At 45.6% G+C, this 18,897-nt stretch overlaps 1 protein-coding gene across 7 annotated transcripts in view; it reads left to right on the forward strand.

The window, feature by feature from the left end:
* Positions 1–452: 452 nt before the first annotated feature.
* znf827 (zinc finger protein 827) overlaps positions 453–18,897 on the forward strand; it is a 112,726-nt gene continuing 94,281 nt past the window's right edge. For 2 of the 7 annotated variants that reach the window (XM_045722761.1, XM_045722760.1), the window contains exon 1: positions 454–767. In XM_045722761.1, coding sequence (XP_045578717.1) covers positions 725–767 — 43 coding nt within the window. In that variant the 5' untranslated portion in view covers positions 454–724. Of the gene's footprint in view, positions 768–18,897 lie in introns of all 7 variants that reach the window. The other 5 variants (XM_045722758.1, XM_045722759.1, XR_006770779.1 and 2 more) reach the window with 3 other exon arrangements.

Genomic DNA, 18,897 nt, shown 5'->3' on the forward strand with positions numbered 1-18,897 from the left:
ATGTGTGCATCTGTTGCCTAATGAATATGGAGGTTAGCAAGTGTGAAAATGAAAGGGTTCATTTCAAATGTATGTTTCATGCAAATTAATCATAATTATTTATTTGGGGAAACTGGGGATTTCCATTGGGCTTCTGAATTACTATTCAATCCATAATTTCATCAAATCAATAAATGTACATTTCACATTTTGAAAACATATTTATAATGTATGTGTAATATAAATAAAAAAACGAATACACTCAATATGAAAAATACTGTACTGATACTGTATTTCAGTATCTTTGCCTTATTTATTATTTATAGAAGTTATCAAATAAATCTTTAAAAAATATGTAGGGGTTTTGCAGTCAGCAATACACCCTGTAAGCTTGGGGGCACCTTGTCCGTTTCTACGCTGCTATCGCGGGCGAGCTCCTCTAGAGCGTGTGTGCGAGCTAGTGTGTGTGTGTCTGCTCTGCTGTTGCTGCCCTTTGATCCCTGCATTAGTGTTAGTTAGGGGCTCGGAGACACACTTACAGAGAGCAGCCATAGTCAAGACACGGCAACAACAACAGCACAGAACCCTCCTCCTGTGGTCCTATACCCAACAATACACTTTAAACCGCGAGGACAAGCCAGGTATACAGTCCCTGCCATCACTCTCGCCTACAATCTCAATGGGAAAAAACCTTTTTTCTTCTTATCCCTAAAACAAGGAGGAGAATGTGACAAAAAGGGGGAAAATGCCAAGGAGGAAGCAGGAGCAACCCAAACGCCTGCCTTCACGTAAGTCGTTTGCTGGTTTTGTGCAATTTTAATGGGTCTTCGTGTGTTTTGCGCAGTAGTTTAGGGTTAAAGAGGTGAAACAGACAAAGACACGGCGTAGGTTATTTCTCCTTTTTTTAGGTCTGAGCAAGGCAGCCATGTTGTTGGCGATGAGGAACGTTAGCTAGCCAGCGAGTGCATGAGCTGTACGTGGCTTTAATCGAGTATAATCGATAAAGGTCCCCTTTCCCCTAAAGGTTGCGGTCAGATAGCTTGTGTATCGGTTGTATATGGTATAATGTCTGAGCGTTTTCGTTTATCTGTCGGTGCGAGCGAGTCTCTTTCGGGGGAGAAAGGGGAGGATCTGAGAATCTGGCCGCAATAAAATGAAGGGTCAGTCGGATCAGACAAGCCAGACTCGGGGCTAACCATGCCTCAGTGTTCCTGGTAATAGCGCTATCTAGCAACGCTCGGTAGCTAACTTCACATTTCTGTTAATATAAACGTCTAACTTTCTCTCTCACCACTCAAAACGGGTGTATTGGTTCCCTCGGTAGGCGCTCGCTCTGTTTTTACGTCGAGTTCTTGAAAGTCCGGAGATAATTTTTGTTTGAAGCGGAGGTATTTTCTTCCGCCCAGTTCAGCGAGGTTCATGTCTGAATGCAGGCTATGTCAAAGCCATGGTCGGTCACCTGAAGTTCAGTTTTTTTCCCTTCCCTTTGCAGCCATTCATTGCAGACAGACTACGATCAATAACGCGGGCTAAGAGACGCGAAATGGCACTTTCCCCATTTCTCGTTATGTCGTTACTCCGAATGTACATCAGAATGTGCGATTTTGGTATATATATTGTTCATTTGACCCTGTGTAGCTTGGATGTTTAGATTGTGCTTTTATCAGTCCAATAATGAAAAGCTGCAATGACACACTTCGGCCGCTAGAGGATGACTTCTAGGTAGAATGTGTGGATAAAATGATCACAGAGGAATTGGCTTCGTGTGGCAATTTCCCCTGCTGTAGTGCAATGTCCTGAAGACCTGCGTAAGAACATGGCTTAATGAGTTATATTGGTATGCAAATGTAATTAATCTCATAAATCAATGATGACTTAATGAATGTACCATAATGACACAGTGTAGTCTTTATTAAATGTCAAACAATGCAACTGTTCAGTGCTATTACTAGCTGTGATCAAAAGGGGATTTGTATACTTTGTTGTATAAAGTATACAAAATTTGGAAACGGTGGAGTAAATATCAAATTAGCGTTTGTAGTGCCATATTGTGAGCTATTCGTGTCCAATCCTTCCACGTGTGAGTATTTAGGCTACTACAAACGTCCATATACCCAGTCCCAGAGCCACAAAACATCCCCAAAATAAGACCGTTCTCTCCTCATCCACTGATACAGCGCTCAGGTGTTTGACCCAGAGTTGAACTTGGGAAATTGCGTCGGGTTGGCTGGGTGAGAGAGCAGTAGTGAGAGAGTGATATTTGGACAGCAAGCTCTCACTCACATGTTACTGACGGCGAAGGTACCTACCTACAAACGCCGCTGGAGTGGACGGAGCAGGTCATGCTCTGTAGCCTATAATGACATCAGTGGAGGCTGGCGGGAGGAGCTATAGGGGACGGGCTCATTGTAATGGCTGCGATGGAATAAATAGAATGGTCAAACGTGGTTTTCTTATGTTTGATTCCATTCCAGGCATTACAATGAACCCGTCCTCCTATAGCTCCTCCCGCCAGCCTCCTCTGACTGACGTACCACACAGTACCCTGGGGCTCCAACTATTTAGTTATATGGGTTAGGTCACATGTAAAACTCATTCCACGGAGGGCTGAGTGTCTGTGGGTTTTCGCTCCTCCCTTGTACTTGATTAATGAATTAGGGTCACTGATTAGTAAGGAACTCCCCTCACCTGGTTGTCTAGGTCTTCACTGAAAGGAAAAACCAAAAACCAGCAGACACTAGGCCCCCCATGGAATGAGTTTGACACCCCTGGTTTAAGTAATGTTATAGACATGTTACATCATGTAATAGCCTATTGTATGCATCAATTACAGGATTTCATATAATAACGAAGAGAAAGCCTTTTCTCTTTAAGAAGTTGTGGCCAATATTTTACTTCTCCCCCCATTCAGTCACAAAACTGATACAGGACAACCTTTATTTATTAAGTCAGTGCCACTTCACCTCATTGGCCGACTGTCTGTTTGTTTTCATTGTTCAGCTAACAACACCTACACCGATTGGTCACGTGCCAGGAACAAGCACAATATTAAAGTTCAGATGTCTGCATCTGTACTGAGGCCCTGTGGTGAAAAGAGCACGAATACACATATCCTTTAAACTACTGAAGGTGCTTTATCTTAACCCAGACACATGCAGGTCTAGATATTTGGGGTTGTGTACTCTGCTCTGTGCAGGCCAAGCGTCATGCTGTGTATATTAGCATACATGGCGTGTGAGAGAGGGTACACACACGTACACACACATACTCACAAGCTGGCCATGGAGGTCACAGTACAGTACAGCGCCCTCACTCAGACAAGTAAACATGACCTTTGGCGCCACAATGAAAACGGCCACTCTTTATGATTTTGGTACGCGCATGATTATGTATGTTGAAATCTATTGGCCGATTACTTACTGTAAATATTGACGGTAAAATTATCACTTGGATAAAGCATAGAGATTTTTACATGTAAAAGTAGTACCCTTTTATTTACTTGTAGATTATGCTGGAGGTCGCTTTTGAAATATTGTCAACGCAAGCAGCATTCTTTCAGGCCCAGAGGTTTCTAGGTCATTGGTCATACTTATGTTATGTCACCAAATATTACTTCTAAAACCTCTCTCTACTCTTGATCATTTTGCAACCATTCTGAATTAGCTTTAGGCTATAGGGCCTATCTGCTGAATAAATGTCGAAGTAGGCTTAAACTCAAGATATGGATACGAATTGTAAGCTAAAAATAAACGAGAGAGAGAGAGACCCGATCAGGAATGGCAAAAGGTCAGGGGCACTGGGAGAGCGAGAGAGGGAGACATTTTCTTCTCTCCCTGTCTCCTCCTCTGCTGGTTCCTCAGGTTATCTGCATTTGAAATGGAGGGATTTTAGCCCCTGCCTCTACACGACCGACCGAGTGCTCTTCTCCTTTCCTCCTCACCACCAGCCAATGGCTGGGTGGTTCTGTACCTTACTGTAATGGCGGGTCACTGGCGCCCTTCCACTTTCTATGATTATAATGACCTTGGCGGGGCCGGGGCTTGAAAACATTGGATTAAGGGGAAAGGAAAATGAGGGGAGGTTTCCATTTTGCTCTTGGCATCAAATTTGTGGGGAATTTCTGCCAAGAATCCCCCTCCGCCACTTTCCACCCCCCACCACCCCTCAACTTGACGGGGCGCGGGCTCTCATGGACCGCGGTGTCTGCTGACTGGAGCTGAAGCGAATAATGATACACAGGCTTTCACTTAGAAATGAATTAAAGGGCAGGAGGAAGGTGGTGGGATGCCTCCTTCAGCATACGCTTACATGGAGGGGAGTTTGAGACCCACCGCGTTCAACACCATTCCGATTCAGTGGGTAGGCCTAAAACTGGCCCCATTCAGTCTCTCCGTGACTTGATGGAGTATTGAATGGATAGTAATTGGGAGGCCGCTACAGCGGTTGATCTTAAATGAAAGTTGGTGGGGTAAGTTAACTTTATAATGGGCCTGGTTCCAGAGAAGCTTCTGGGGTTTGATCAATACACATTTAAAATGTGTTGTTGCTTTCTGCGTCAAACAGGTGGCTGGCTGGCAATACCAAGGCCTGCAGGTATTGTCAGGATTCCAATGGGCATCCACTAAGGTTGGGCGGTATGCAGATTTTCATACTGTCATACTGTTTCTGTACCAACCATTACCGAGTCAAAATATATAGGCAACTTATGGTAGAGCAAATTAACATTCAATTCTCTGGCAACAGCTCTGGTGGACATTCCTGCAGTCAGCATGCCAATTGCACGCTCCCACAAAACGTGTGGCATTGTGTTGTATGACAAAACTGCACATTTTAAAGTTGGATTTGATTGTCCCCAGCACAAGGTGCACCTGTGTAATGACCATGTTTAACCAGCTTCTTGATATGTCAGGTGGTTGGATTATCTTGGGAAAGGAGAAATTCTCAATAACAGGAATGTAAACAAATTTGTGTACAACATTTGAGAAAAATCAGCTTTTTGTTCATTTGGAACATTTCTGTCATTTTCTATTTCATCTCATGAAGCATGGGACCAACAATTTACGCGTTAATATCTTTGTTCAGTGCATATTTAACTTACCATAAAAAAAGTGGCGTAGCATGCATCCCCCAACCCTCAAACATTGAAAAAAAATAGATATTCTTAATTGTTTTTGAGGTATTGAAAATCATTCGGCGGTATTTCAAAATACCCCAGTGTACGGTATAAATGGTATATCGCCCAAGCCTAGCATTCACTGAGAATCCCTCCAATTCATTCAGAATGCTCTTTTGAATCAAGGTTGTCAATGAGGTGACACTTCATTTAATTTCCAATGCCCTGAGTAATTACAGAAACATGTCTGATAAGCAACTCGCTTCACAATAACTTCAGGGGGCTACTTGTGAGTAATTAACTCTGTTTTGGACACACTTTTCATCAAGTGTCAAACTCACTAGAGGTACTAAGCAGGTAATTTAAGCTAGGATTTCTTCATGCCCAACAAAAGGGACTCAGGGAAGCATAATATGCAAATCTCCTAAAGTAATTATTTAGGGATGTCCATTGCCTTCCCCCATAATACTTATTCAGTTAGGCTTAATTAGAGCGGTTTCTTGACAAAGATCCAGGGATGACTTCGCCACCTGATTGTCGTCCATGACACTTGATCTGGTCTCTCTCGAACGACATCTTCAGCGTGCCCTCTGTATTTTACATTGACCTAATTTAACAGAGAACAAATGAAAGGTCCACCATGTCCACTAGGAGGCCTAAAAATATATCACAAAAGTTACCAGCAATCTGTTCCACACAGTTCCTACCTGGTCTCAATCAACCCCCCCCTTCCTACTCCTCCGTGTGGAATGGAAGTGCCTTAGCCTTGGTAACGATTTTCTCCATGTTGACAAGCCACAACAGGGAGATGTACAGCTTCGGAGAGCAGCCCTTTGGCTAGGACGTAGCCCCGGCACTGAGTAATACCAATCTCACAGGAGTAGCACAGGCTCTCAGTTGGCCGCAGTTCATAAGGAACTGCGAACAGCTCGCTGGTGCAGCTGGGAAAGACAGAGGGGAAGAGAGAGGGAGAGTACTGGTGGTGGAGGTGGGGAAGCTGCTAAGAGCTCTGGGCGGTTTTCTCTGTTGTACCACACAAAGTGCATCTAGGGCCCTGCAGGACAGGCCTTTAACAGGCGTGAGGGATGTAGAGATATAGAGAACGAGAGAGAGGAGGGAGGTCTGGGGAGCAGGAAGCTCTAGTCGGCCAGTTGTGCCAGACTGCTGCCTCTGCTTCTAAACAGGGATGTGATTTATTATCGAGGCTCATTTCACTCTTAAAAGAGAGATGGAAATGACATCGCAGAGAATTAGAGAGGTCTCCTCAATTGTCTCTGAGAAGAAAGCCATAGCTGTAGGCGTGGGGATATTTCGGAGCATGTGGTACGCGTCTAACTGGTGCGTGAAATCAGAGGAGGGTTTTTGCTTAGGTTGGCATAGATTTTTCTTTCCTTTGGTGGTGAGGCCTTTTTAGTTTAGATAGTGGATACTGATTCGGTCACTGCGTTTGATGGCCCTTGCCAAGGGGCCAGTCTTGGTTGCCCTGTATAGCCAAATAACTGCACTCCACTCTCTATGTTGCCAGGTTTGAAATACATGGTACTTTTATGTAGCTCTACTGTCTTGATGTATGTTGTTGTTAGGGGGGCTTAAAATGGCTCTCGTCCAACACGCTGATCTTGTCGCCCTGGCGGAGAGCACTCTAGCACGGCGGAGTGCTAATGTCATGACCTCACTTCCTGTGTGGGTGGAAGCGAGGCCAGGAGGCCCCCACACTTGCCAGGCTCTTGTTAGCCTTTGGCAGCAGCAGCCAGGCAAACTCTGTCCTCTCTGGTCTGGAAGTCAGTACTAGGCTTAGGCAGTATCCAGATTTTCATACCATCATACTGTTCTTCTGCCATCCTGGGATTTACGGTATCACGGCATAGCACACAAGGGGACGCTAAAAAAACGCAAAAATGCCCGTTGCACATCTATTACCAGAATTAGCTGTTACGCCCTGACTGTAGAGAGCCTTTTTATTTCTCTATTTGTTTAGGTCGGAGTGTGATTTGGGTGGGCATTCTAGATGATGTATTTCTATGTTGGCCTGATATGGTTCCCAATCAGAGGCAACTGTCTTTCGTTGTCTCTGATTGGGGATCATATTTAGGCAGACTTTTCCCACTGGGTTTTTGTGGGATCTTGTTTTTGTATAGCTACTGTGAGAAGCCTGCAGAACTTTACCTTCGTTTTGTATTTTTCTTTGTTTTGTTTGGTGTTCATCTATTAAAAGTAAGATGTACGCTTACCACGCTGCACCTTGGTCTCCTTCTTACGACGAACGTGACATTAGCACAAGTAATAGCAAAGTCACATAGACGCTTTTAGCTGAATGCTAACAAGCGAAAAACGGACAAACTAATTGCAAAGACAGGAAAATCCAGCTCATAAAGTTATTTGAAGGAAGAACAGCATGTGTACACAAAGCAGAGGGGGGGAGAAAAAAACGGTACTAGGAAGCACAGGGAAAAAATAGCAGCTGAACAGAACTTGCCAAGAAATCTTTGACTTCTCAAACATGGCAGAAAGCCGTCATAAGTTACCTGATGGCAAACATTTAGTAGTGAATTGCATACAAGATGAACTTCCTGAACACCTCCTGAAGTGGTCAGACAGTTCTGAACACAAACACACCACAAAGCCACTTTTGTGCATCTAGGCACGTCTTTTCAATGCCATCTTCGTATTCTGATAGCAGAAGTCGCATGTAAGTGTCAAGTGTAGACACGGCCAGAGACTCGCCGATAGATATTAAACGCTATGGACTCACCAGCTCCAACTTTCTCCCGTTGTGCTATTTACAAACGCATGACAGGCTGAACTGTTCTGGGGAACTATGGTAAGCTTCATAATGTAAAATAATGTGACCGGTGAAATGAAGAGCACAATCTGCTTTTTCTCCTAACGTATTGCACTCCTAACGTATTTGACCGCATGTATAAACTTAAAAAGTAGCTACAAATATTCACATTTATTTTTAAACTTCAAAGACACCGTTTTGACGGTATTGAAAAACTATCCCGTGGCTTTTTCCAAATACCCCGGTGTACGGTATGTACGGTATACTGCCCAAGCCTAGTCAGTACCTCTTTCCACAACACTGTACTGTACAGTTAGGTTGAGCAGCGAAGAGCGAGACTGCCACACTAATGCGTTTAACTAGCCAGGCTAACAGCTGCGTCTGGCTGCTTTGTGGGGGGTTTTGGGGCCGTTTCATTGCCGCGGGGAGATTCAAAGTGCCAGGAACGAACGGGGCAGGACAGAGGGACCGAGGCAGTCAGGCCAGGCAGATGCAGAGTAGTGGAACCACACGGTATGTAAGGCTCTCAAGGGAAACAATATATCACATCCGCATCCAGAGAGCGTTTGGCTGTGTTACAACAAAGCACCACTCCAGACCAGATAAGTTAAATTCATTGACGTGAGGTCATCTCTGTGAAAGCCATTGTCAGTGGCGGGCGGGGCGAGTGGAGGTTATTTACGACGCTGAAACGCAGGTGAGTACCTGGCGCTGATGGTTCTGTGGCTGCCACGTGCGGAGAATGCCCTTCCATTTGGCACAATGCAGATGACTTCACCACGTCTTCTGAGTGAACCGCTGTGACCTTGAGGTAGAGAGGCTCAGGTTCTCTAGCGTTATCCCATTGTTGTCTAAACAAGGGCATTTTGCCGTCTGATTCGTCCTCATCGCAGTAACGAGATGAGTGCATTATTGGCCGTCTAGTACTAGACGAGTATCATTCATCATGACAGCTAAGACATTCTAATTAGCCAGATATCTCGTCATCAACAAAATGGAGACAAATTCCCCCCAAAAATCTGGAAATCAGGATAGCTTCTAAAAACCTTTTGGTGAGTTGATAATGAACAGGGTTTAGTTGGACTGATCTGTCAGTATTGCCTCTTTCCGTTCCTGAGTTCCCGGTGTGTTCTCAATGGACAAGTCAGTCAGTTGTTGGTTCAGATTGCTAGGGCTGCATCACCATATGCCACCCTATTCCCTACATGGGTCCTAGTCGCAGGTAGTGCACTATATAGGGAATAGGGTGCCATTTGGGACACAGCCTAGGTCATTAATCCCTGCACTCTACGGGGAGTGGTCAGCACCAGATGTATTGACACTTCTTACCAGAAGGTTTTCTAGATTAGCGACAAATCCTCCCTGAAAAAAAAAAATGCTTAAAAACCTAATTTGGCACGCACAGCCAGACTTTGTGTTCGTCAACTCTGGGCCAAAGGAAGCATCCCAGCAATCCCTCCCTCTTCTTTTCCCTCTCCTTCTGGTCCTTTGGCCAGAAACCGCCTCGTCCTTTTTTGGCGGAAGTACATTTTGTTGTTCTCGTGTAGCATCTCTTGTGAGAGCCAGTGGATTGGCCTTGATGACCCTCCCAGTCAGTGATGAGGTCTTCAGAAACAAGACCGCTCCAACCCACTGTACCCGGAGGGCTTAAGTGATGGTTGTCATAGCGATCGTTATGCCGCAGAGAACGGCCTCTCTCCCGGGTGAAAGACAACGACAAGGCTTTGAATGCTGCAGCTTTCAGGTCACAACCTGGTTATGACGGATGTGGATGGAACCAGAAAAGGCTGGATGGATATGGATGCAGTGCACACAAGACAAACAACAGACGTACATCAATGTCTGGTCTGTATAGATTTCAGGTCAGGATTTGAGATCGACATTATCTGCCACGCAGGACATGTCTTTTATACCTTGAAAGCGAGAAAATGCGAGATGGGTATTGGTCTGTTCCAAATGGCATCCAATTCCCTACATAGCCTACGGGCCCTGGCCAAAAGTAGTGCACTATATAGGGAATAGGGTGCCATTTTCGGATGTAGCCTAGGTGTGACGGGGAGCAGCGGAGGGCGAACAATGCCTCTTCATTCCCACTGGCTGCCCTGGCCAGGCGTTTTAACATGGAGATTGGAAACAGAAACAGCTCCCCCCCACCTCTTCCTCCCCTGGACCTGCATGCAAATGAAGGTTAGCCTCTCCTGCTGTGCCACTGCGATTCTTCCATCTTTTTTTTTCTCTCCCTTTTTCTAATAGACGCAAACTGGCTCTGGCTCCCCCCTCCACCACTATTCCTAGGGAAGAGGAAGAAGGGACCGGGACCAATCCTGATTACTGTCCCTGTCCTGAGTGACAGGCTAGAATCCAAGCAGGCACTGCCTCAGGCGCCTCTGCCAAACTGATGTCAACCCAATACCACCATAGAAAAAGCCATATTTTTTCGATTCATTCGCCCCCCCCTCAGCTCTCTATCGCTCAGCTCTTCACTCCATGCTCACTCACTCTCCCCAGCTCTCTCATACACACAGACGTACATAGTCTCTCTCTTACACACACACAGTGCCTCTCTCTCACACTGTCTCTTACACCCACAGTCAGTAACACACAGTTTGTCTTTCTCACACACTTTCTCACAACCACCCACCATCTCTCTCTCTCTCTCTCTCTCTCTCTCTCTCTCTCTCTCTCTCTCTCTCTCTCTCTCTCTCTCTCTCTCTCGGGGTGACTGGCTGTAGTGGGACCGGTCGACCGTGTTCTTGTGCCAGTGGGCTCAGTGTGATTTACACTGGCTGGCTGGAGGACCGTGCCCCCCCGTCTCATACCGTATGGCCCATACACACACTGCGCTCTGCTCTCTCACTCCTCTCTGTGTCTAAGTGGGCAGCCTGCCCCTCAGTGTGTGTGCCAGAATGTGACGTACTAGTGGTGCTAGCTATGTTAGCGTCATTGTGCTACTTAGAGTAAGCCCACCTCTTAGGGTCGTCACTAGTTACTACAGCCACAAAATCATAATTATGGCTAAACCCTGCCTATTTCTACAATGTATCTTCTTAAAATATGATTTTAAACCTAACCTTAACCACACTGCTAATCTTACGCCTAGCCTTAACCTTAAATTAATACCAAAAAGCGCGTGCTTGTTTTCATGAAATGATAAAGCCAACTTTGACTTTGTGTCTGTGGTAACTAGTGACAGCCACCTCTTAGTTCTTGACGTCAGTCCTCCTGTTTTACCATTCACAGGGCTGTATCTGTTCTGTTCTGGAACAGTGGTGTGTCGTGGCACACATATCTACTACAGGAACGTCTTGGCAAATTACCCTCAAAGTCATGATACCAAATTTATGGGATGGATGCTGGCAAGGTTCCCCTTTAGTAATTATTTATAGTCCTACATTTGAGTGTAATGAAGTGTTCACATACTGTACATAGGAACTCTACAGTAATATCGTACTGTAGCCTAAATGTAGGGTTTACCGGTACTGTGTTTTTGGAACAGTGAGTGAACTGTACTTAGGGCTGTTACGGTGACCGTATTAACGCCACACCGGCAGTCATGATTCATAACCGCAGTCACATTCCACGTGACCGTTGAGTCACGGTAATCTCCTCTTATGCACTCTGGTCATGCGTTGGTAGTACCCAACTCACTAACGATCATCAGGTTGCTAATCAAATCAAAATCAAATTGTATTTGTCACATGCGCCGACTACAACAGGTGTAGACCTTACAGTGAAATGCTTACTTACAAGCCTTTAACCCACAATGCAGTTTAAGAAGAATACCAACAAAAAAAAGAAATAAAAGTAACAAATAATTAAAGAGCAGCAGTAAAATAACAATATATAGCGAGGCTATATACAGGGGGTACCGGTACAGAGTCAATGTGCGGGGTCACCGGTGTTGAGGTAATGGAGGTAATATGTACATGTAGGTAGAGTTATTAAAGTGACTATGCATAGATAATAAGCAGAGAGTAGCAGCAGTGGAAAAGGGGGAGGGGTAGGGGGAGGGGGTGCAATGAAAATAGTCTGGGTAGCCATTTAATTAGATGTTCAGGAGTCTTATGGCTTGGGGGTAGAAGCTGTTTAGAAGCCTCTTGGACCTAGACTTGGTGCTCTGGTACCGCTTGCCTTGCACTAGCAGAGAGAACAGTCTATGACTAGTTTTTTAGGGCCTTCCTCTGACACCGCCTGGTATAGAGGTCCTGGATGGCAGGAAGCTTGGCCGCAGTGATGTACTGGGCCGTACGCACTATCCTTTGTAGTGCCTTGTGGTCAGAGGCCGAGCAGTTGCCATACCAGGCAGTGATGCAACCAGTCAGGATGCTCTCGATGGTGCAGCTGTAGAACCTTTTGCGGATCTGAGGACCCATGCCAAATCTTTTCAGTCTCCTGAGGGGGAATAGGTTTTGTCCTGTCCTCTTCACGACTGTCTTGGTTTTTGGTGATGTGGACACCAAGGAACTTGAAGCTCCCAAACTGCTCCACTACAGCCCCGTGCTCGGTCCTCCTTTTCCTGTAGTCCACAATCATCTGCTTTGTCTTGATCACGTTGAGGGAGAGGTTGTTGTCCTGGCACCACACGGCAGGTCGCTGACCTCTTCCCTATAGGTTGTCTCATCATTGTCAGGGATCAGGCATACCACTGTTGTGTCATCGGCAAACTTAATGATGGTGTTGGAGTCGTGCCTTGCCTCCAACTCAGAGCTCTATTGGCCCTCCATCAGGTCCTAATGGTCTGGTACTCAGGGCTCTATTGTCCCTCCATCAGGTCCTAATGGCCTGGTACTCAGGGCTCTATTGTCCCTCCCTCAGGTCCTAATGGCCTGGTACTCAGGGCTCTATTGTCCCTCCATCAGGTCCTAATGGCCTGGTACTCAGGGCTCTATTGTCCCTCAATCAGGTCCTAATGGCCTGGTACTCAGGGCTCTATTGTCCCTCAATCAGGTCCTAATGGCCTGGTACTTAGGGCTCTATTGTCCTAATGGTCTGATACTCAGGGCTCTATTGTCCCTCAATCAGGTCCTAATGGCCTGGCACTTAGGGCTCTATTGTCCTAATGGTCTGATACTCAGGGCTCTATTGTCCCTTAATCAGGTCCTAATGGCCTGCTAGTTTATGCATATGCCTATATATGACCTGTCGCGCAGAGAGAGGCTGCTTGCTTCTCAAACAGTAGTTGATGCGTGGCGTGAAATAATCAAATCCAAAGTTTATTGGTCACGTACACAGATCTGCAGATGTTATCGCATGTGCAGCGAAATGCTTGTGTTTCTAGCTCCAATAGTGCAGTAATACCTAGCTATAATAATAATAAAACTAAGAATTATAATTTAAAAAATACACACATAATCCAGAAAAAAATCTAAATGAAGAAATACAAATAAATAAGTGTTTTTCTAAGGCCAGACGTTTCTATATGTGGTCCCGTGTGAAGGCAGAGTTTTGATAGCTGCCACTAAAAAGAGGAGGATCCCAGCTGCTACTATATGTATTTCTCAGCTGTGCTATGAAACCGGAGTAGCCTACCCGGCATGATTGGAAAAACGAACTGCGGGAAGTGGCTCCCATTCGCTATTCGAGTGCGTATCGACTGCCCCTGTTCCTGCCCATTTGATAACGGGCCATTCTAAATCAAAACACATTTTACATATTAGTAAAGACCAGATTAAATTAAGAATAGTCTGATGGGTGAAATAGGATCACTTCATGAGAGAACAGCATGTGCAGCCTGAGGCAAGGAACAGAGCGCACGGTTTTTAAAATATATTTTTTCAAATCACAACTAAAGTTGACAAATAACTCTAAATCTAGTGTATAGGACCTGTTTTAAATGATCTCTTTGTGCTCAACATAGCCACTTCATATGTGCACTCGCCCCAGAATGGGAAAAATATTCTTTCTATTTTATTCAGCTAAGTTAAATGATATTCTTCTTTATTATTTTAGATGATATGATTTTATAGTAAGCGTATATTGCCTGCTAACTGAACTAGCCTATGGCATGGTGCCTAGCCAGATAACTCATATTCTGCTCTACTGAAATACATTTTCTTCATATCATCATGTTTCTTTAAACCTGCCTTAAATAAATAATAGATTTATTGTGATGGTGTACATTAAATTGATTTATTAGACCTTTTTAAAAGTTGATGTTCCCAAGGCGCTCATCAGCGGCTTGTATGCTGGAGGCCTGGAGATACTAAATGTGTTTATGGTAATTAACGGTCAATTACCGTGAGACCGACAGTCATTTGCGTGACAATAACCATCTGAGAAACTGTCATGACCGCCGCAGCTCTAACTGTGCTCCAATAACCTACATAGCCTACATTCATGCTAGTACCTACCTATGATTGGTGACATAGTGAGGATACCAAGGGAATGTCAGTGTATTATGGACATTATTCTTAGCACGGTGACAGCTGTAACGAGACACAATTATTCCCATTGATTTACATCTAAAAGCTAGTTGTCCGTCAACCTCTGACAAATAGGCCTTGCTTTGTGGCGGTTGCCAAATCTGAGGCAACTTTGGACTGAAGTACACTGAAACTGTTGTTTTCACCTGAGAGAAGTAACCTAGGACTGGCCTATATCAAAATGGGCTATCTACCAAATATGCAAGTGGCAGTAAAAGTATAGCCTAGTCTATGTAGCCCACCTGGGCTGGGTTTCCCAAAAGCATCGTAGCACTCAGATCATATTTTGTCCATTTAGTTTCTTAGAGCTACGATGCTTTTGGGAAATCCAGCCCTGACCTCTTTTCAATGCTATCCACTGGTTGTAGTTTCTATGACAACTTTATCCTATCAACTGTCCTTGTGACCTCCTTTCAATATTATGAAAATAATGCAAATGTGGTATTAAGCGTCATAATGTATCCTTGTCTTATAACTTTCACTGTTGTACTACTGCTACTTTTTATGGTTCACCATGGTAATGTTTAGGCTGAATCAGGGTATAAAATGTACTTTTTGGTCCACCAGCCACATTTTTTTTACCAGCCAAAATACCCCCCCGCGGGAATAAGCTACATAGTGTAGTTCTTTGACTTTGTGTGATATTCATTTACCAGCTATGAAACAAAACTGCAGAAATACTTTGAAACAGTTACTGCGGCATTCATTTTACTATAAATGTGATTATACATGACTATTTTTATTCACAAATGTGAGTGAAATGCCCGCACTGTGGATCCCTGACCACCCGCCAACGTGGCTGGTGAAATAGACATCTTACCCACCAGTGCCAAAATCTACCCGCATTTAGTAGGTGGCGGGTGTTCATTTTAGGCCCTGGGCTGAATGGTAAATTAAGAAATACCCTGTTAATTGCAATTACAGGCACTCGGTGAGAACTGAGTAGCCTATTTCTGTAGTGAAAGTGTGTTTCTCTCCCTGGCGTTTTTTTTTTTGTGCTCTGAGGCGCTTTGATGCCACATCTAAGACTATGGGCATGTGTTGTTTCTGTAACAAACAAAAAAAATCTAAATTCTAAAAATGGACGGGAAAAATAAACGTGGGTGCAAAGGGCGCTGAGGAATGTCAGAGGTCTGGGGGCCTCGAGTCGACTCATTCTCTTCCAAGAACACTTCTCCTTCCTCTTTCACCTCTGGCACGAGGCCCGAAGTACCCACAAACTGCCGGGGCCAAGGCCAACAGTACACAGATGGTTATATGCTGCGCTACATTTCAACACGAAGGACAGAACCGAACCACAGACATTACTGTGTAGCAGGTGTTGGCAACATGAGGCCCACGGGACAAACCCAGCCCGCAAAAGATTTTTGGGGGTCCCCTCAAAGTAAAAAATAAATATTACAAAAATAAATAAAGACTGTAAAATCATCAGGAATTCCGCAAAAAATTGTTTAATTTAGTAAATCTGTTCCCAAGTATTCCCACAAATAGAAAAATATATATATGATTGTATCTAATAAAGGTATGAAATTATTGTTATTTTTTAAATATAATCTCTTTTTGGGATGAGTTGTGGTCAATTAGCGGTGTACAAATGATTGTAATTATTTTTCGACAGCAATAGGCCCGTGGCTGAATCTAGTTGCTGTATATAGCTTAGGCTAACAGCTACCCTGGATCCCGGTCCATGCTGAGAGTGTGCTCTAGATCAGTTTGTGGAAACCCTGGTCTAGGCTAACTCCTGAGCCACCATGACTGATGGGTTTTCCCGTTTCCACTTCCCCCATGTTATCTATGTCAGAGACTGGAAACTGGAGTAGCCATTTTGGCTCTGACATGGGATAAAAGGTGATGGGTGTGTTTGTTGTTTAAGAGTGTGTTATATACAGAGTTGTGTGTGGACATAGGCCTACTATAGGTGTAGATGATTTAGAGTATGGGCTTCTCTCTAACTCAGGCTGTTAAAAGCACAGTTCTAGTTAAGTGCTGTATTTTTAAACTGGTAAATGCCTGGTGGTGCTCCCAGAACTCCAAAGGGCATGAACCCTCTTGAGTTTGCCCACGCATCGCCATCCCTCTGAGCCTGGATCAGTGAGCCGCACTGAGAGCTGAATATCTCTGTCTTCATCTCTTTCCATCACTGATCTCAGACCAGTCTCTCACTCACAGTCCCCTTGGGCTCTGGTCAAATGTAGTGCACTATAAAGGCAGTGCGCTATACAGGGAATAGGGTGCCATTTGGGAGGATTTATGACAAACAGCTGAATAGTCCGTCAGTGACATTGTAACGAGGGATGTATCGTGATAGATGCACTCTGTCAATTATTTCAGCCTTTTCCCCAAAAGAAAAGGGGGGAAATTGTGCACTTAACATATTGATGTCCCGTATAAAGTCCTGCGACGGGGGTTTGAATTTACGACCGCCGGTTCAGGCACAACCAGCTGGTTATATTTAGAGAGTCTGTGTTTTTATCTCACACACACACACACACACACACACACACAGTCTTTTTCCAACAGGACAAACTGAGAGTGAGGGCGAGACTGAAGAGAAGAGGAAGATGGAGAGAAAGTCCCAGAATTACCTTCCTCTCCGGGAGGGGGGGCTGACTGCTAGTCGTTTACAGCGACGTGAGCCTGCTGGTGGACAGGGCTAGCTGCTAGGGTCTCTCCCACCATATTGTCCGACGCCGCACGCTAATAAGGCAGAAGCCCTGACTGCAGGGCACGCTCATTAGCATAGCCCGCGGACATGGCAACCCCCGCCGGGGCTCAGCATGGACACTTAATTACCGCCATGGCTCCTTCTACACCCCGCCTCCTCACTACACTCACCCCTCCTCCCTCGTTTACACCTCTCCACTCTTCCCTCCTCGTACAGTGTACAACCTCTAACCCAGGCCATCAGCAGCCTCCTCGTCACAGGAGAGCATGCTGGGATAACCCAGATGTGGCTCAAGCTGTGCTGGCTGTGTGGTGAGTTCCGTAGCTGTGCTGGATTTAAATAGCCAGTCTGAGTGGTGGACTTGACCGTGGTCTTGAACCCACCCTCTTCATCTTTTACTTATGTCTCTCTCTGCTTCTCTCTCTCTCTCTCTCTCTCTCCGTGTCTCTCTCTGAATCTCTCTCTCTCTCTGCCTCTCTCTCCGGGCCTCTCAAAGCTTCTTGGCATCATAGTGGCAGTATTGATGCTTCTACTCCAGACTTAATCGGCTAATGGCCTTCCTCCTTCCTCCCCAGCCCGGGCCTGGGGGTCAGTGGGGCCATCTTGTATGCCTGGCTAAGTCACAGAATAGTTGCAGTGTGTCTGTTGGTGGCTAGGTGAAACCTCATGCAAGTCATGTGGTCTGGTGACCTACGGAACAACCCCCCACCCCCCCACCCCTCCTCCCCCAGCATCCCCCTCCGGCACAGGGATCATTGTGTCTGATGAGGCTGTCTGAAATCTGGTTGACTCCACTGTCTGTCTGGCTGCAGTGACTGCACGGCCCCAGCACAGTAACACCGCTCCCCAGACAGTCCGGAACAACCACGTTAGCCAAAATATAACCCGCCATCATGTTCAAACACGGAGAGAGTTGACATGGGGTTGTCTTGTATACAGTAAGATGAGGAATAAGCTGTGATGTACTTCAGCTGTCATGAGGGTCTCTCTTGTCCCTCTCTTTAACTTGTATATTCTTCTTCCTCCAAACCTCTCAAAATAGATAGCTTGACCACTTCCTGGTAAATAAACCCACTACACAATCACATGAAGCAATGTTCCTCTTAGTTGGCAGTTACATCATCAGCTTTCAACTTGAACCAGGAAGCAGTGTTTTGTTAGCTAACCCAGTAGCGCAGACCGTCGCAGCAGTCTGTTCACTCTCTCCCTCTGATATGTCGCTATACATCTCTGTCCTGGGAAGAATGCACACACACACACACACACACACACACACACACACACACACACACACACACACACACAGAGAGAGAGCACTGAATCACCCAGTTGTGTGTGTGTGTGTGTGTAGTGAGTGCTAACAGACCCGGACTGCTGAGTACCCTGCAGCTGTTTGTCTCAACATGCAAGTCATCCCCGCCATTACACCGCTAAATGGTTCTCTTTCACACTGAGCACGGCAAACAGACAGATGCTCTCTGCTTCTGACTTACTCTGCCTTCCTCTCTCTCTCTGCCTCTTTCTCTTGCTTTCTCTCTCTGCCTCTCTCTCTCTCGCTGCCTCTCTCTCTCTCGCTGCCTCTCTCTCTCTCGCTGCCTCTCTCTCTCTCGCTGCCTCTCTCTCTCTCGCTGCCTCTCTCTCTCTCGCTGCCTCTCTCTCTCGCTGACTCTCTCTCTCTCGCTGCCTGCCTCTCTCTCTCGCTGCCTGCCTCTCTCTCTCGCTGCCTGCCTCTCTCTCTCGCTGCCTGCCTCTCTCTCTCCCTGCCTGCCTCTCTCTCTCCCTGCCTGCCTCTCTCTCTCCCTGCCTGCCTCTCTCTCTCTCTCTCTCTCTCTCTCTCTCTCTCTCTCTCTCGCTGCCTCTCTCTCTCTCGCTGCCTCTCTCTCTCTCTCGCTGCCTCTCTCTCTCTCTCTCTGCCTCTCTCTCTCTCTCTCTCTCT

The sequence above is a fragment of the Salmo salar genome, chromosome ssa08 (genome assembly GCF_905237065.1).
Source record: "Salmo salar chromosome ssa08, Ssal_v3.1, whole genome shotgun sequence".
Lineage (NCBI taxonomy): Eukaryota > Metazoa > Chordata > Actinopteri > Salmoniformes > Salmonidae > Salmo > Salmo salar.